At 44.1% G+C, this 20,279-nt stretch overlaps 2 protein-coding genes across 2 annotated transcripts in view; both read right to left on the bottom strand.

The window, feature by feature from the left end:
• Positions 1–1,997: 1,997 nt before the first annotated feature.
• kctd7 (potassium channel tetramerization domain containing 7) lies at positions 1,998–8,137 on the bottom strand (the record flags this gene model as incomplete). Its single annotated transcript, XM_080014361.1, has 4 exons — positions 1,998–4,043; positions 4,899–5,077; positions 6,471–6,640; positions 7,841–8,137. 4 exons carry the CDS (start codon positions 8,135–8,137, stop codon positions 3,667–3,669), a joined length of 1,023 nt encoding a protein of 340 aa, XP_079870487.1. The 3' UTR covers positions 1,998–3,666.
• Positions 8,138–18,101: 9,964 nt separating this feature from the next.
• Positions 18,102–20,279, bottom strand: part of cux1a (cut-like homeobox 1a) — a gene marked incomplete at its 5' end in the record, with an annotated part of 106,184 nt that continues 104,006 nt past the window's right edge. The window contains 2 exons of the mRNA XM_080014211.1: positions 18,102–18,541; positions 18,829–19,204. Of these exons, the coding sequence (XP_079870337.1) occupies positions 18,172–18,541; positions 18,829–19,204 (746 nt within the window). The 3' untranslated portion in view covers positions 18,102–18,171. The remainder of the gene's footprint in view (positions 18,542–18,828; positions 19,205–20,279) is intronic.

Raw genomic sequence — 20,279 nt, 5'->3', positions numbered from 1 at the left:
AACCTATACCTGAAGTGAGAAGATCTCATAGTAAAAAGGAAAGCTCCTAATCTATTGACTTATGACATACTTGGTGAACCAAGTGTATCAACGGCCATCGTCAGATATGTGACATCCATATAGATTCTCCTTTCCATCACTTTTCCAGCATAGACTTGTGTCAACCTAGACACCCCCACAACATCAAGGCCCTTTAGGATTTCTGGACAGATCTCATCCACGCCTTGCCACTGAGGAGCTTTCCAACAACCTCAGTGACCTCTGCCCCAGCGTGCTTCTCGTCCGTCCCAAAATTTGAATCCTACTGCCGCAGGGCAGGGTGCTCGGGGCTTTCCTGCAACCGTAGGGTGTCTACACGACTGCGGAGCTCGAGGGGGACTTTGGGCCCTTTCCGCTGCAAGGAGGCGCCATGACATCCAACCTTACCAATCTTATACACCAGAACCAACTGGGATAAGTCATGTACATTCCCCGGTGGTCCCATCACACACACACACGCACACACCTGCTTTGAATGCACACCAGCACCCTCCTGGTTGCATCCCTCTCCTTTCCTCCCTCATTTACTGCCATACCTACAGTATGACTGGAAGAGGCCACGTGACCAGTTGTAGTTCTAGTTTTCCTGGACCTAATTAACTGTTTTTCAATACATGTTGTCGTCCAATGTTTATGTTTTCGTGTAAATGTTGTTTGGTTCCATGTTTAATTGTCTCACCCGGGGTGAATCTCCCTCTTGGAGTAGTGATCAGTTTTTTAAAGACCCAAACATGATAAATATTTCTCCAAAGAGGGGGGTTGGTGGTGGTTCTCTAGAACCAAAAACTGTGCTCTTGTCATTCTATAGGTCTTCCACAACACATTTCAGCAGTTCTTGATGATTTAAGAATCAATAAAGGGCTGCATTGCAGGTTGAGAACTTGACACCACTTGCAGACCAACTCTGTCTTAGATGCAATGGCATACAAATACTCTGTGTTGTATGCCCAGCATGCTAACAGCACAGGTTTAAAAAACAAACAAAAAAAACCCCCTTGATCTAACCAAGCCTGGAAAGCCTCCTCTTTTCCCTTGAGAGCCCCCTCAACTGCTGGTGTCCACCATCGAGTTCTTGGGTTGCAGCCATGAGAGGCACCAACCAGATTTTGACCACAGCTCAAGGCATTCTGACTCCCTGTCCCCAATCTCCTCCCAAATGTAGGAGAAGGTCTTCCGGAGGTGAAAGTTCAAGTCATTCCAGGCTGGTTCCTCCACCACTCGTTCCCAGCAAACCCTCACTACAAGTTTGGGCTTTGTCTGGCAGTTTTCCCCTTGATCTGACCCAACTCACCACCACATGGTGATCAGTTGACAGTTCAGCCCCTCTCTTCATCCGAGTGTCCAGAACATAATGGCCGCAGGTCTTCTGAAACAACAATTATGGACAATCCATAACTAGCACAGAAGTCCAATAACAATCCACCACTCAGATTCAGATCAGGGAGACCGTTCCTCCCAATCACGCACCCCCACGTTCCCTCATCGTTGCCAACATAAGTCCCGATTAGGACAATGGCCTTCTTCAAGAAGGCCGGATACTCTGAACTGTTGTGGGGTGCATATACACAAACAACAGTCAGAGCTTTCCTCTCTGCAACTCAGTGGCATTGAGGTGACCCTCTCATCCACTGGCATGGATTAACGTCAAAATCACATTTCAAGACAAACAGCATCATAGGTATTGATAGAAAAAAATAAAGTTCCAATCTATCCTTTTAAGTTTTCAATATTGCAGAATTGTTGTGACCTCCTTGCCAAAGTCTTATCTTACGGTATCTTAAATGGTGCTGTGCTGGACAAAAGGCACTTAAACTTCACTTAATGGACACCTACTGTAATTCAATAAAACAGACTCTTACCAAGCTGCAGAAGAAATTGCATGTTGACAAATCATGTGACAAAAACTATATAAATAAAAGTAACTAATAAAAGCTGTTAAAAGTCACCAGAATCTGGGTCTATTATACTTGGGATTTTTTTCGTCCATTATTTTTGGAATATCAACTTTTTCATGCTACCATTAAATGTGTGTTTATTCAATTATATTCTTATATTTAAAATGATCTGCTTGATCTGCTATGCTTGAATTTTAATTGGACGATTGCTGCACCAGAATATATGTCACACCAGGTCAAGGTTTGAAAAAGTTGGAAATCATATTCATTGATTGACATCATAACGGGTAAGTAGAAAATAAGGATAATATATATATATATAATATAAATACAATACTTTGTGGCAAAGTTACGCTAACTGACATCACCCTTTGTGAGACACTAGGGGGTTAACTGGCTGTGCAATATTTATGGGGAAGTGATGATTTTGAAACTATTAAATCCATAATTCCAAGAGGGATGGACCTCTCACAAAGCAATACAACATAATTCTTGTATTAAAAATTAAAACTGAAAAAAAGAAAATAAATACATTTAAACTATCAAAATCAATGCGTATGTTGAAGACCTTATTCACAACTCACAACTCGCCCAGTTAGATAAAACCGTAGTAGTCCAATCTGAACTGATGAGTCATTTCAAATCCACAACCGTACCATAAGTTATAATAAAAGCAGTGATGTACTGTAGAACATAAGCATCTGTGTGAGAACAGCAAATCATCACAATTACAATTTTGAATTACCGAAAAAAAGCTAACAAACAAACAAACAAACAAACAAACAAACAAAAAGTAACAATGGGAATGTTGGTGAGCAAAGAAAAGCTGAATTAGGTAGCTTCTGGTTTGGAGGGAAACAATGACGGACATTCCCCACCATCTGTCCCTAAAACTGTCTCCCTCTCGTCTGATTCATTCCTGCTCATCACTGACTGCTGCTCTCATCTGGTTCAACTGTCTTCCATCTAAAGTGCTCTGTGTTGTGTTAGAAATTAATATGTGCTAGCTACCCAGGAATTTATTTGTTTGTCCACAAAATGTACATTTGTGTCATGCACTGTATTTTGGTATTTTGGTGTTCACTGGACGGCATTTGGCAGCGTATAACACGGCGACTTCAACACAATGCTTCAGATTCACTATTCACTTTCCCTGATGATTGCTTTGCATCCCACACCGTTGAAAATTCTGACAATTTGAAGGGCCGTTTCACCGACGGACGAGACTGCTCGCATGTTCACAAATCGTTCTTTTTAAGAACAGAATGACCTTGTTCAGCTTCAGAGACGCAAGAAACTCTGGGAGTTCACCATGAGAGCAAACGCAGGCGGACTCTGCAGGATGGATGAAAATGAAATAAAGCAAAAGACACAAACAAACCCAGCTTCTCAACTCCTGGATCTTTTTCCGCCACAAATTCAACTGGCTTTTCCACTTAATTCAACTCGACTTTGGATTTGCTGAAAAGATGTCGGCGGAACAGAACAGAACCACTTGAAAAACACATTGCGACTCACACAACTGTTGCTGAAAACAAAACAAGAACAAATTCCCAAAAGGATGGCTGCTGTGTCATTTCTATTCCCTCGGCTGTGGGAGGGGGGTCTCGAATCAGATGAGAGATGGAAACAGCACCACCTCCTGTGGGACCCGCGGTCGGTTCCCCAGGGTGGTGTGTGTGTGTGTGTGTGCGTGTGTAGGGGGTGGGGGTAGTTATTTCTCCCTCTGACTTCACCACCAGGTGATCTTGAACTCGTAGATGGGCCTCTTGCAGTAGTAATGGTTTATCAGGTGCTTGTCACAGACCCCGATGCACTGCTGCTCGGCGCTGATTCCGCGCTCGGCCAGGTCGCTGACGATGCAGTGCAGCAGGTCGTAAACGTCCGCCACCGCCTCCCACGGCCCGAACGACACGTCCACCTCGCAGTGGTGCTCGAACAGCTTGGCCTCGCTCTCCGTGCGTTCGAAGCGCAACGAGTTGAAGAGCGGCCGCTCGTACGGCGTGATGGGCATCTCCTCCTTGTACACGCAGATCTTGAGCTTGGCGAAGCGCGCCTTCCTCTGCATGGCCCGCAGCTTGGCGATCTCCATGATGCGCTCCAGATTGTCTGGCGGGAAACGGCGACGGGTTAGCAGCGACACAAAATATTATTTCATACGACCTCAGTGTTCTTTATGTTCATTGTGTTCATTTGTTCACGTTCATTCACGCCAATTCATCCCAATTATCACTTATCGAATAACTCATTGTAACTGGTTATTATTTATCTCGGAAATACTGAATTTGTGTTTGTCATTACCTGCTGTTAACGCTATTTTATTCTCTTTCTAGAAACCATACGTTACATTATGTGCATCAGCATTACGTTTCAGCCTGCTACAGCTCCTTACTGCTGCTTTGTCAAATGCCATTTGCGTTGTTTACACAAATGGCGACTAAATCCTCTTTGACTGCAACCGCTTGACTCGACATCTAGTCTCTTACCAGAGCTGCACCGGTGTACCCTTATTTATCAGGTCCTATAAACTGAGCACACCAAAACCAGCCTTTATTTTCAACTCCAACAAACACTACGAGCAAGGGTCACTAATGGTGTGTTGAAATGAAAGTAGCAACCGCGAAAGTCCAGAAGTTTTGAAGTGGTGATTTTTCTATAGAGATAGCTGACTTAGATGTTCAGTCTAAAGGCTGTAGTTGCTCAGTTACAAAATCAGTATGTGCCAGCGTGGATAACCATGAGCTACGTTGTGTGTGAGGATGTTTTTAACAAAGGTTTCAAACTTTGAAGATTTGGTGCTAAAATCAGTTATTTGCCAAGAAATGTGTATGGCGCTGACCATGGTGCTGAAATGTGTATCGCTCTCAGAGGAGTGCCACAGGAAAAATCGAATAGCTCGGAAGAAAAATTAGAGGAGACCTATCGTAATATTTTAGGGTATTAGTGAGGAATAGTGTCTGTCACCTTTGTAATAGGGGAGCAGATCCAGAAAGGCTTGCCGCACTTTCTCTCCGGTGAGCGGCTGAGAGTCTTCCAGGCTGTTGAGAAGTGGCCCGATGGCGTAGTAATGTGCCTCCCTGTGCACGGCCCTCACCCTGTCCCTGTGAGGCAGCTCGCCCTCCCGCAGGAAGTTCAAGATATCCCTTTTGAACGAGAATTATAAGCACAGCACACACCCGCGTGAAACAAAACAACTTGTAATTTCCACTGAGGGCTGCCGCGATGATCTCTGGTCGTTCCTGATGGTTTCTGCTGCTCATTTAAAATACATAACTCTCAACGGTTTAGGAACATAATGCATGTGATTTGCTCCCCCAATATGAACAATCCCCACATCTTAGTTCATCTGGGGCAGGTCTACTAACTGTACCTTGGGTTAAGACTAAACATGGAGAAGCAGCGTTTAGTAAACCCAATGAACAAACTTCTAGAGGATCGCAAGCTCACCCCAGGACTTAATTTGAAATCCAGACTCAAACTTGTATAATCTCTATGAAGGTGGTACCACGCTGTCAATAGACAGAGGCCTGTTAAACTGAAATGGGTGCACCCGGATAGGCCTGTTTTAAATTTCACTTCAGCCTCTTATCTCTGTTTATTATTAATTTATAAAAAAATGTTTTTTCAAGATTCATGATTCAAGATGTTTATTATGTATTTCTATCCTTGCCTCGCCTTATGGTATATAATTGTGAGAAAAGCTTAAGAAGTTGGCTCCAACTGCATTACGATCAGGACAATAAGTCCTATGGTCATAATTAATAATGGGAGGAAATCTGAATATCCATGTTTTCATAGATTTTGCCTTCCTATTAAAATCATGTATGTGACATATTTTCCTAATTCTAGCTCAGGAGCTAGAGCTGGTAGTCTAGTAATCTAAAGGTTGCTGGTTCGATCCCAGGCTCCTCCTGCTAGCATGCTGTAGTGTCCTTGAGCAAGACACTTAACCCCTAATTGCTCCTGATGGCTGCGTCCGTCAGTGTTTGACTAATTGTAAGTCACTTTGGATAAAAGCGTCTGCTAAATGTAATGTGAAAGACATTAATGTATTCCATCTTACCCCTATCAGATCCAAACGGGCGATACAGCCACCACTACAAATCTGCAGTTGCAAAAACATTGCAAAATTGCATCCGAAGCGCAACATCGGCTACAGTAGGTTGCCAGTAGGGAAGAGACACAATTTCCTGTTTCCTCTTACATGTAGCCAAAAAAGCTGATATGTGGAAATGCGAAACAATCAATAGAACTTGGAAAAACCTGATATCAAGCACAGTTTTCATTTCATTTCACAGTTTTCATTTATTTTTGTTATAAAATATAAAGACTGTCAATATACAACAACAATCATTTTACACAAAGGAGATTTTACATGGTTTTATGGCTTTGACATTTTCCCCATTTGACTGCATTTAAATACAGTAAGAAGCTGCGACAGGGTGGTAAGTTTCTCAACAGTAAAGCGTTCAGTGAGGCTCATTTGATTTGAATACCAATATATCGGTTCGGTATTGTGTCCAATGCTGTGCTCACCCAAAGTACGCCCCATCACGGTCGATGAAGAAGCGCCCCTCAGCATCTCGCGGGATGTAATGGCGTCCACTGAACATGGCGGCGAGCATGGTGTCCTCATAGCGCCGCAGGGTGGACAGACGGGTGGTGAAGTAGGTGCCCCCGACGTTGAGCGGGATGACTTCCGGGAACTAAAACAAGATGGCATGGTTGGCAAGAGAACACCCCCAATCTATGTGGCGGATACAACTTCACTTTGTGTCTTCTGTTACAAGGTGCAGCATGTTCCAAACAAGTGTATGTCGCTCTGTTGTGGGGTGATATGTCCTATTCAGAGGAATACTCAAAGTTCACCTGAATCCTCTCTTCAGTTCAGTAAACTGACTGAGTACTTCCTTATCAAACACCATACTATCGTACAAACATTGTGTAAACACTATGGTGTATAACAGGATTTACTTAAAACCAATACAGCAGGAGGCAACTTTTGCTGTGTCCTTCGCACATGTTCTGCTTTGCTCTGTGCTTTGCTTCCATTTTTGTCAATTTCAGCACATTTTTTTTCCCCTATTGCACTGCTTAAAGCATAAACAACAGCTCCATCTAGAAACTGGGTACTTATTTCAATGAAGGATTACTGCTTATTTTTAAGCTTGCATTAGCTGCAGTACGGTTCCCCTCGCATCAGCCTTGGATATGCATAGATTGTATCTGTGTATGAGCGCTGACGGATGTGTTTCAAAGTTTAACAAGCACCACTACGTTGGTGAGGGTAAGTACACCAGAGGGATTTACGAAGGGCCCTAAACTGATCTCTTGTGAGATAATTATTTGAGGATTACTTGAGAACTATGTGAATTCGAGATACATCATTGATTGATGACGATTGAATTGATGTCCAAAATCTGAGATGCAGTACAATATTTACCTGTTTATGTTAAATGCGTTTTTCTTATTCCTTTATTGATTGTGACTATTTGATGGCCTTCTATTCACGTAAAGAACGTTGAGTGGCATGTTGTGTATGACAGGTGCTATACAAATAAAGGTGGTTATTATATGTTGGGAAAAACAGGAGAGCCTGAATTAAGGCCATTTGTGTTTGTTTCGGCAAAGCTTATGAATTCTCTACAGGCATCTGCACAGGAGCTCAAACTCGAGAGAAGTTGAGATCCGCGTTATACAAACCCAAATCTTAAGGAACTTCGTTCAGATTGAATGGTACGTGTCGGATCGGTTATCTCGGCGAACCCGAGCAATCAGCCCCTAAATTGCGATTTAAATGGGCGTTCCCTCGTACTTTAACAAGTAGCGGCTCGGAGTTTTCCGAGTTCCAACTCCTAGCGGAAGGCAGCACAAAGCCCCGGTTTAAAGCATAGATGCTGGATTACCTCCTGGGATGCGTTCAGGGTCGCTCGGAGCGCCTTGCCCAGGTTCAGGTTGGCCGCGGGGGCGGCTGCCTTGCGGACGTCCCCCGCCTCCTCCGAACTCGACATGGCATCGCTCGATTTCTCGCCGTCACTCGCGGTCGAGAACACCACCATAACTCTCGGCAGGGGGAGCGCCCGTCTGTCCTGAGCGAACCTCCTCACCCGCGATGCGGCGGCGGGTAACGGGCTGGGGATGCCGAAGGCGGGAGGCTGGCGCTCGCCGTTGGGAGGCTGGTCGTCCGTTCCATTATGCTGCATGCAACCGCGCCGACGACGCTCCGGGCCCGGGGGGCGAACGCGAACCAGCCGCTGGAAGTAATGCACGACTCACCGCTAACGAGTCAGACGACGATCGTCACCCGGAGAGCCGCTCGGGACCTGTCAAAATGGATCCGCAGCCTGGAATCGTTTCGCGCGTCGCCGCAGTTTGCTTTGACATGCTATACAAAATGAGTCCGCCCCCCCCCCTCTCACAACGGTTATTATTATACTGGTTGTTGTTGTTGTTGTTGTTGTTGTTGTTGTGTTTATCGCTGGATTCTGCCCGAAACGCTAAGACAACATTGTCAACATCACCACTGTCCGCGGCGCCGCAACCTAGTTCTGGAGCTCTGGAGCGGGGTTGCCAGATCCGGAACAACAACGCTATTCAGCAGAGCGATCGTTGAAAAAAACCCCCGCTATGTTCGGGCGTTTCAGTCGGATTTGACGTTTCATCGCGCACGACTGAGCGAGAGCTGATGAGTATAGTGTGAGGATCGGGCTGAGGGATGTGTCGACATAATGTTTGGTATATTTACTCCACTTTTGTATCCAATTTTTATTTCAATTATTCTTTTTTTTTTTGGGGGGGGGGGGGACCCTAACCCCTTTTTTCTTTTTTGATTTGTTTTTCCATGACGCGATTTTGCTTCACCCTCATCCCTCGACGCATTGCAATGGCAGTTCGTTTGTGCAAGCACGTCACAAACGCGAGGAAGAAGAACATTCATACGTAAGAACGCAATTCCGCAATCTCACTCCGGGCGACGGTCGAACCAATGCGTTTGTCTCCACACAACCGTGGCTTCGTGCGCCACGCTCCCCGTGGGCCGGGGCTGCAGGTGTCGGAGCGGAGGAGAAAAGAGAGAGAAGCGTAAATGAAACAGAGATGTTGAGTTTCTTATTATCGCCAGTGTTGTCTGTATTTTTTGTTTGCTTTTCTGTTTATTTTATTTATAATAATTATTTAAAAAAAATATATATATATATATATAAACTTTCCGCAATACTAATGATTATTTCCAATATTTTTCATCCCCAACATATCGCTAAATTATCAACGTTGCGAATTCACCTGCGGTTGCGCCTCTACTGTGGCCGCGAAACTGGCAACCCTGCAGAAGAGGCACGCCCCTGCTTGGACGCTGCTTACCGGGCGGCGCTGCGTTCGAGGGCCCGGGTGTGCTGGGAATTTCAAAGCTCTGGTGACCGCGGTGTTTGAGCGCTTGCTCAGGCCGGATGTGGATGGAGCGTTTCATCATTTTTATTTTTTTTCGCCCCAGTACGACAGCAGTTCCAAAGGGGGGGGGGGGGGGGGGGTCACAATCAATAATCTGAATGACGTGACTAAAGCAGGGGCGCTCACTGGCGGAAAAAACACACCTACGACTCAAAAAGACCAATACACATCTGTGAAACCTCCTCTCATACACTCCCAGGACTGTGGAAACCTGCGGTTTACTGGGTTCTGCTACAGGAACAAGCAGCAGGTTGAACCTGAAACAGGTCTATTCTAGTCGTCGCCGTATATACACGGTTCTTCTAAGCAGCCTAGTGAGAGATATAACAGGAGGTTCTAGTCTGGTCTTCCTAGTCCCGTCCAGTCGCTGGTTCGGCTCCTCTCAACACTCTCTACGTACGGTGTGTTATCGTCCTGTATGGGATGGAGGATGTAGTGGCGTGGACGCGCTGGGGGAACTCCACCGGGAAGAAAGACACTACCACCACCACCACATTGTGTTTGTATAAAACATATTTACTTCAATTATCACACATAGGGTGCTAGTGAATAATAACAGTAATAACAATAGTACATAGTGAGTTTCATACAGTGATGTTGCTTCTCCATTATGGTATAGGGGCTTTCGTACAGTGCTGAAAACAAAGGGGTGTCAAATGCGATGCAGTGAGTGTCAGGGGTCCGAGACTTTATGGAGGGAGACACTTGAAGGGGTTTAACTACCTGAACTGAAGGAGAAAACCTGGACATATATATATATATATATATATATATATATATATATATATATATATATATATATATATATATATATATATATATATATATGTGAGTGTGTATATGGGTTGGGGGTAGTTTGTAACATTCAGGGAAATTGGATGACATTTGGTTTTAAAATAAATCATTTAACAACAATGAAGAGTAAACAAAAAGGCAATTAATAGAAAAACCATGGTCTCCCAAAAAGAGCCCCTAAAAAAAAATCGGGAGGCCAGCAATAAAATTGTTATTCGGCAGAGAAAAGGCAATGCATATCAATGACAATATTTGGTATAAAAACTTTTGCCAGCTACCATTAAAAAAAAACAAAAACACAAAACAATAACCGATTAAAACCAAAAGTAGTAAGTAGTAGTAAGCTTCTCGGGTAACAGTCTTTTTAAGAAACCAAACTCTGCCTTTAATAAGTGACCTATATGTTCAGACATGGCAACCGTGAAGGTGAACCTCGAGATCCATAATGACAAAAACAACAACTAAATAGAAATAAATACAATGACAAACTAGTAACATTGGCACTTTGAAAGGTTAAAATGAGGGTGAAAATCCCGTTTTCATCATGTAACCCCTGATGCAGAACAACATGCCAGAGTAACTCTGTTGTGCTTTGACCAAAAACAAGGAATTATCTGCATATTGCGTTTTTAATCAGCTGAAAACAGAGCTGTTATCAAAGAGACAAAAGGAAAAAACAAAAATTGACAAAACAAATGCAAGTGTGGATTGGGAGTGACTGGACATCTTCAAGGGTGGGATGCCAAACGTTTTGCTCAGCGGGTTCAACTAAATTTGGGACTAGATGTGAAGTAGTTGAAGTAGTCAAATCTAGTTGTAGCCTCAACACCCCCGGCACTTTGAGAGGCGATGGGGTCAAGCAATGGCTTTAGAATATTAGTCTTTGATTGGGACTCATGACGTGACCTGAAGATCCGGTCATATCGTGATATATTATATCGCATTATATAAAATCCCCCCCAATTTGAAGGTCTGAAATATTAGACGGGAGCTTTATTTGAAGAAAGCAAAACAACAACTAGAGTTTAAGTACTTCACATGACAGATGTGTCTTAAACGTGGGATTTTTAATTGTAAACTTTATATATCTATATTGAACTGATAGTGTAATGACTGCAGTAGGAAATTGCCACGTCGTCCAGCCCGAGAGCTAAACACGGTTACAAGGTAGGTGATCAAATAATATGTAAAAAAAAAAAAAAAAAGGCAAATCAGTTACCCACTGATGCTTCACAATAAAAAGACCTGGCACGGAGATATCACGCTTTTATGATAATCAAGGCAACAGTCCATGAACAGCGTCTGTCTCGAAAACAATGTCGAGAAGGAAAACAATGAGGCGGGTCTGATGAGTCCATCAAATGTATGCAGACATTTTTCTGTGAGTCTTGAAATTGGTGTCGAATAACAAACAAAAAGGCTTTAGGACACAAGACAAAAACACAACAGAAAATATTGGGATGCTCAACAACTTTACGAGGATATATTTTATTTGTACAACTTTATACGACAGTGTAAAAGATTTGGATTCACTTCTATAGAAAAATATTTGCAAAAAAGGTAATTCCTGAAATTTGTCCAAAGAATCACACGGATTCTGCGATATATGTCAAAGTAAATGGAACCCTCCCCCTCTCATCAATGAACAAACAATGAACATTAAAATACAGAAACAGAACTCATCATTATCAATAAGAGCTGATTTGGGCTTTTTTTTTTTTTTTGTTCTCTCTTTCCAGGGATTTCACTGGAAGAACCAGTCATGTTCTTTGCAAAACCCTTCGATCTTTACGCATTCATCCATGAAGCTACGAGGCGGCTCCGGTTCAACAAAGCTGCTAAGAACACTCAAAGTTTTCACTTTCCTTGTCTAGAGCAGAAATATACAAAAAAATCTAAGCAACGCCGTCGAAAGAGGATCAACCTCTTCAGCACGCTGAAGCCTCGCACCGGATACACGCTTGCTTTTCTTCGCTGATGGTAGCACGGTATACAGTACAAAAAAAAGGTGGCGGTTATGGAACCTTGTTTGGTCCTTGATCTGCTGATGTGAGATGAAATCTGACTTTTGTGGCCTACCACTGTGAGCATCGGGGCCATCAGCTCTCCCAACGCTTTCAAGTATTTCTGCTTGTTTCGTTTCGTTTCAGCTTTGGATGAGAAGCTTGAATTCTAACGGCCATATTGAAACCCGATTGGATCCGTTGGTCCTCCTCGTTTACCACAGGAGGCAACTCCTTGACGCTCGACTCCTTTATACCTGTTTTGGAGTCTCTTTGTGCAATGTACCGCTCAACTCTCACTTTGGAGTGAAGTGCAGAGGGGACCTACATACAGATATGGAGATCTCCACCAGGAGTCAGCCTGTTGTTAAGAATAAGTTCACAGAGATTTCTGTCCAATATAAGGGGGCTCGGCCATGCCAGTCAGAAGTTGTTTTTACTAAAACAAAACAAAAAATAATATTACCCCTTTGGTCACAACAATCATCAAATAATATGCGATCCAGGAGGGGCATGATAATAATATATATTAAAAAAAAAACATGGAATACGTACAAATTCATTCAGCCACTCTGATATCCACAACAAGCTTTAGATTCCTTAAGCTTACGAATGCAGTTTTCAGTCTTCCACGAGGCATAATTGAATAGTGACTTAATTTGGCAACACGCCAATTTGTTGAACCATTGGGAGGATATGAACTCATTTGCTTCTACATAACCACAGAAAGGCCTGCACCCCTTGTTAGAACCATTGGCATCACCTCTAATAGGGCGGCATCACGGGGAAGAGCCGGATGTACAATTCTGAGATTTATTTTCACAATTTGTAAGGTTCGCTCCTTTGTGGTAAAAATACAAAGACTTGAGAACATGTTGGGGTGAGATTAAATGATCAACTTTTGACTTTGGGAAAAATACAAACTTAAAAAAAGTCAACACTCTGAGCACTGTTTACAAAGGCACTATTAAGTCATTTCTAGGTAGTTTTGCAGAGAACTTAACAGAGAACTATCCTCACAAAGTTAGGTCCTTTGCTTTTGTGTTGAATCAGGAAGTGAGGGTTTTTTTCATGTTAAACCCCTGTGCTTGGATTAAACTGACAACCATGACATCAATTGATCAAAATATATGTACCTTGGCTAAAAATCAGAGGTGGGAGGGTGGGCTGCATTGCATGGCTGCATTTGTCTTGCAGCATGGCACTTGGGGGAGTCTGGTTCAGAACCAGTCAGGACATTTGCTGGCTTTGCTAAACAATAGAAACGAGACTATGCGGTGGAGTGTGTTGGAGTCAAGGATCATACGTTTGGGATGAGAGGACACCTTGAGCATCATGTGTACAAAAATCACGCTTTTGCCGAGTGGACAATAACTGAACCACCCTAACATTTGACTGTATATGTTCCTTACATAATACCTAAAGCCATAAGTTGCTACTATTAGGTGAGTGACAGGCAACCTATACTGTACCTTTCTTTATATCTTATGGCTTTCTGGTTGGGATGGACAGTACTTGGTGCTTTGGGATGTTTCAATTGCCATTTAAGAGAGCTATTAGGTGGCACTTGTCAAAATGGCTTCTTTTAAAGTGATTTCAAATAAGAGCTGAACAGCTCAACAACAAAGCCCCAGCCAGGAGCTGGTCAATTAGACAATGTCGGACCAGGCAAATAGGAAGTCTGCTCCGACCTTACCCACCAGCCAGCCTTCTGTCGTCAGCCAACCTCCATGTTACAGAGGGTTGTTTCCCGAGAACTACTGGGCTTTTAAGGACCCAGGAATACTCCCTTCACAACACTCGCTCTTACCAAGTTCTGTGGTCGCTGTTTGAAGGAAAATATTTTGTTTTGTTTCCACTCCTTTAACTTGCATTTATTTCTCAAAAAGATTCTCATATTTCTCTGGTAGGGTCTGGCTTCATTTAAGGCTCATTAACTCACTTTTTTGATGGAAAACCAAGATTCCACCTTGGCAGTTTGGCCATATTTAGTCAGGTTGGAAGATCCTGAGATTGTAAACAAAGGGAGATGACTTGCCAACATAGCCACTTCAATGATACATTTATTATAATTTTTTTTTCATTTATTATCACACCTTGAAAAATCCATCCATTGATAATCGAAAGCCTACTTTGTACTTCTTTTTTTTAACACTGGACCATATTCAGTCAAATGTTCTACAAAACCTCCATATTGCTTTAAAGTTAATTTTGCAAGGGCTGGACATGTAGTGTCATTTTTGGAAAGGGGTTTCTTTGGACTCAATTGCCTTATTCAGAAGTGATGCCATTGGAATTGGGTGCATGGGTGCCGCCAGAACTTGTGACATGTTACACAACAAGCCCTATTTAAAAAAAAAAAAAAGAAAGAAAGAAAAGAAAGCGGTCAAGATATGTTTGACAAAATAAGTGCAAAGATTGAGGGGGAAATGGACAGGAAAAATTCATTTGACGGGGAAAAAGCTTTCCCGATGCCACCCTTTACGTACCCTGAACCAGAATCAATCACAAAAAACCTTTTGTAACAGCTGCTAACATCTTTTCACCGGGAAAAATCAAGTGCTACCTTTTGTTGCAATTGAATTGCTGACGGGAGTGAAGGGTTAAGATAAGTTAAGTCCCTCCTGAATTTAATACGGACAGGTCCGACATACTAGAATGGGAGGGGTGGTGTCTAAATTCACACAATACAAAGCTGTAAAATCTATTCTACAAAAACTTCTTTATAACAAAGTAAATGTGTGTGTACATATATATATATGACAACTACATCTCGTGTGTAGAACCCGATACTGCCGGCAGTCTATTAGTCTAACAGTAAAAACGCGACGATGTAACAAAGACCCCTTATAGTCCCTTCCATATGTGGTCATAAAAACTATTCCAATATTACAATAAGAATGAGAGAAAAAAACACAAATAATGAAATACACGTTATTACAATGTAAAATAAAGCACCTACAAATAAGAAATAAATCAACCGTACTGTAAATGTTTTTTTTTTTTTAAATATATGGCAGTTAAAGAGGACCTACTGAGCTGTGAGTAGCTTGTGAAGTCGCACAATGGTAGACGACGGTGTGTGAGGGAACCGGAGCTCTGTGTGCACGCCCGACATTTCTTAAAAAAAACAACCTTAAATAGTCACTGGCGTAGAAAACACACACACACACACACGCGCACGCACACACACACACACACACACACACACGATCGAATCGTTTCAGAGTTTGAATGACAAGGGGTAAACCTTGTTCACATCATTTGTTTTGAAACAACCGCGTGGTCGCAGTATGCATATACAAAAGTTTGTCTTTTACACACACACGCACACACACACACACACACACACACACACACACACACACACACACACACACACACACACACACACACACACACACACACACACACACACACACACACACACACACACACACGCTGTATGATGGCCGTGTTCACATGCCGCGTTTTTTTTTTTTGTGTGTAAAAAAAAAAAAAAGTCTGGAGTGCTTGTTGCGTCGAAGAGAAAAAAAAAAGCAGCACATCAACGACCACACTGTATCCATGACAACAGATGAGGGATCGGCAGATGCTTCCGATCCCACGTACACGCGTCTCTTCGCCAGGATTGGTCAGCGAGTGAAAACAAGCGGGATGAACTGATCTAGGATGGGTTCTTTTTTTGTTTTTTCTCTCCAAAAAAAAGTTTACAAAGTTTACATCTTCGGGAAGTGCTCCGCTCTGCCAAAATCCCGGGGCAGGTTGCGACGTTATCTAAGAGCGGCCGCCTACCGTAGGCTGTCCGTTTGAAAGAAAAGGATTATCAGATTTTGGAGGGGGGGGGGGAAATAAAAAATAAAATACGCCATCGCGTGAACACGATAGAGTTCATTCTCAAATTTGTGCGTGTGGGAACAGGGAGCGGGAGAGGCAGTGGGCGGCCAGGCACTGTGAGCTCGTGGCATAGTAGAAGGAAGGCGAGAGGAGGAGGTCGCACTGCGGTGTAGGGATGGAGTGGGGGCGGAAGAGGAGGGATGGAGAGGCCCAGAGGACACAGAAGCCGTTTATCAACACCGAAAGCGCCACAAGAAGGGGAAGCACGTCCTTCCGGTTCGTTCTCACGGACTCGTCGCCCGAAACACGCTGTGGCGTCCCGATCGATTTTGGCCAGGCCGGGTCATCCTCAAACAGCGAGGACCCCGCGTTTCAGGCGCTGTTGGCTTTGTGCGACTTCAGCAAAGTCAGTTACCAAGGGAAGGACAAACCATTCACTGGCACTTTCCCAAGTTAAGTCATTTATCTTTCTATATTTGTTCAAAGGCCTATATAACTAATGAGAAAAAGCGTGGCGTCTCCTTTAGTTAACTGTCTTTGTTGCAAACTTCAGAACGGAACATAACTCAGGCCCGTGAGGGGACGTCGAGAGAGTCGACGGGAAGGCGCGCACGGATATTGATAAACGGCCACGGCGTGTGAGTCAGAATCGCGGGGAAATTTTAGCGCACGAAACCGCTGATGAAGCCGATACCAAAGCGGCTGAAAGATATTCAGTAAAGTGGGCTGTGCATCCCTGGCTTCATCATCCAACGAAATGCTTCCCTCCCATTAGGGGCCGGGCGGTGAGGTGACACCGGCGCACCGCACCCACGTTCTGAGGTCGCAGTTGTCTTTTCTGTTGTTCGAGAGGTCATGAAGAGCTAGTGTTCTCGCATTGTTTTTGAAAAAAAACAAAAACCAAAAAACAACGAAAAAAAGGACAAGAGACAAAAATATAGAGTGCGATCCATTTTCATTTCTAACCCCCCCCCCCTTTTTTTTTTTCCTTTTCTTGGTATCGTTTCCTCCTCAGAAGCTAAATTTGGCCTAAAATGGAGTGTATTAAATAAACCCACCCGACAGCGTCACCAAAAGTCCTGCCCCTGGCGGTAGAATGTTAAAGCTATGAAACAATTGTGCTCTACGTGACAAAAAGCTTTTACTCACACAACAAAAAGAACACTTAAATGTATGCTACCGTGAGCTTTCCACCTTTTTTTTCCCGACAGGACTATTGCATTTCATGATTAGAAGTATAATATTTTGAACTAAAGTGACATACATGTATTTATATATAGCTTTCAAATGACAGATTAGTATTTTCACTTTTTAGCTTAAAAAAAAAATATTAGGAGTCAAATGTAGTATGTTTAGAGTCAAAGCGACTGTGCAATCTCTTAGTGGCAACCAAATTGCTCGTAAAAGGGGGTTTGGGCTGTTGCTTCTGGAGAATTCCAAAGCCTCGATCTAAAAAGTTTGGAGAAGGAAGCGACATGGACACCCCCCCCCACACACACTGTGGCTTACCACTGGGATTTGTTTTAAGTTATAAAACATTATCATTTGGTGAAACTACTGGTCAAAACTCAAATCTGCAATTGAACGAAAAGGCGCCAATAAGAATAGAAAAGTAAAAACCGATAATAAAAATTATAATTAAAAATATCAGAAGTTGGCATCCATTTTGATAAATAAACAGTCAAAAAATTATTCAGGCGGGGAAATGAAATCTCCTGTATATCTCGCCCATAACCCCAAAACAAAATGCCAATATTTTACCTTTAGGAGGCGTTTTTGTTTTGTTCTTCCTGTGGAGTGACACTTCTTTACGGCGCGTCTTCTTTATGTCCTTCACACCTCTGGCTGTAAGGCCCCGGGGCCGGCAGGGCTACACTGGAAGTGCATTTTCGTTTTTGCTTTTATTGCTGATAAAACAAGGGCGAAGTTCAGGGCGGGTTCGCGAGGCTGTCGTCTGTTTTTTTGTCTCTCAGACGAACCCTAACCCCCCTTCCCCATTAACCACCCTCTTCATCTTGGATGATACAAAAACAGTCTGTGAGATGCCAGTTTGTGTCTTAGTGGCAACCGCTCCAGGGTTTGGCCTCAAAGGCTCATGCTCAGAGCACTAAAAAAGACCGGATCGTCTGGGCGTGGCGGCAGAAAAAAGGGTCTCGTCAGAACTCCCAGTCGTGCAGCTCGTCCTTGCTGGCGGCCTTCTCCAGCCTGTGGATGATGTTGTTAAGGTTGGCGGCTTTCTTCTTGCGCAGGTTGTTGTCGCGGGGGTGGAGGGCGGAGGTGCCCACGGAGGCCGCGTGGCCGCTGTCGACAGCCCCCGTGCCGAACAGGCAGTCCAGGTCGCCGCTGTCGCCCTCTGAGCTCAGCTCCTGGCCGGGGCGGCTGTCGGCCGCGCCTTCCGACTCCGTGCCGTCGCAGTAGTCGCTCTCTGTGCCCTTGGCCAGGCGGCCGGAGGGGGAGCTGCCCTCTCCTGCTGCCACTGCCGCCGCCTGGATCTCCTCGATGAACAGTTCCCGTCGGATTCGAGACCTGCGGGCACGAGGGGACAGGGGACGAGGACGGACAACAAGGAGCATGTACCACAAGGTTTGAGATATAACACTGAGGAGGTCTCAGTTATTAATCATTTGTATGGCCATCCATCAAGCCCAATCTTCTCGGGGCATAAACTTCTCGTGGCCTTTTCTTACACATTACACACCTGCTACTTTTGAAATAGTATACAAATATCTATCTATCTATCTATCTATCTATCTATCTATCTATCTATCTCTCACTCCTATCTGCTGGACTGCCCTGACTGCAGAATATAGTACCTGTAATTGTGGAACCAGTTGATGACCGTGCTGGTCTTGAGGTGAAGCTGTGAAGCCAGCTCCTCGATGGTCTTGGGGGAAGGGTAGGGCTTCTCCTGGTAAGCTCTCTTCAGGGCCTCCTTCTCCTCGGGGGCCAGTACCACCCGGGGCTTCTTCAGTCGGTGCTGGGGGCCCTGCTGCTGCTGCTGGTGCTGCTGCTGCTGCTGCTGCTGCTGGTGCTGCTGCTGCTGCTGGTGCTGCTGCTGCTGGTGCTGGTGCTGCTGCTGCTGGGCCCCATATTGGGGGCTGCCCCCCTGGCTGTAATCTGTCCCAGACAGGCTGGCGTCGCCTCCACCCTGGCTTTCGCTCACAGAGCTGTGCCGACGCTTCATGTAGGCTGGAAACAGTGGAAGAGTGGAAAAAAGTGGGTGAGCTCCTCCATCACTGTTAAAAGACTGCAGTTTCAGTACAGTGGGTGCAGGGAGGGGCCATGGTGAATCAGCGTCTATTCCATAGCAGCATAACCGCACCACCAGGGGGCAGTCTTGCCACAGAAGACGACGAGCATTATCACTAGACGAGTAAACACACAAGGATGGATTTACAGTATGGCTCCTGTAGAGACTGTCAGGACGGGAACCCATCTGAGCGTTTCTTTTTCATTATCACTACAGCACATGCGGAGTGAAACAATAACAGATTTTGAAGAATATGAAAAAACATTTTTCAAGGAAACGGATTTGCTTTCATTTAAAATAATAGAATAAGACAATAAATGTCCCAAGCTTTGTGTTATTTGAATAGCATTTAATGGCGTAGCAAGATCCAAAAATGTCTTTGCACGCGATTCAGAGGCTGTGCTTTGATGATAAGTTAAATACATTAGGAGGAAAAAATGAATGTTGGCTGTGTGTTACTTGGAGCTCAGGGTGGCCGCGAAACACCACAGATACATTGATATTACATCGGTTATCTACTTGATGCACTTTGGTATTTTTTGGTATTCTTTGTAAACATACACATGTTTGTTTGTATATATGTGCAAACATAAACATAATATAGACAGCAACATATACACCCCCCCTATCTGTTAAAGATAGTGTGGTAAAACATCATGTAACTACATGTAACTAGTTACACTTGAGTAAATATAACCCCCCTGTCCTCAGCATGGCGATGAGCACTCAGTAGAGGCCTTTAGCGTTATTGCTAATGAGGAGTCTGGGTGGGAAATGGGCGTGTGGGTGGGGGTGGATGGGGTTAGCCGCTACGCCAGGCTAACCTGGGGGGGGAGGGCACTGAATCACAGCACGGCCATGACACCAAAATGGGCCATCAATGTCACTCCTAAGCAAGGGAGAAGTGTTAAATGGGCCCGATCGCACCAAGAATGTTCACTTGAACGGCGGACGTGGGGGGGGGACTCTAAATAAGCGGCCCCTGGAGAGGATGGGCACTGTCATGTCTGATGA

The sequence above is a fragment of the Zeus faber genome, assembly GCF_960531495.2.
Source record: "Zeus faber genome assembly, chromosome: 14".
In the NCBI taxonomy this organism is placed as follows: domain Eukaryota; kingdom Metazoa; phylum Chordata; class Actinopteri; order Zeiformes; family Zeidae; genus Zeus; species Zeus faber.
The sequence above is the reverse complement of the archived record's forward strand: the minus strand, read 5'-3'. Positions and strand labels throughout refer to the sequence as shown.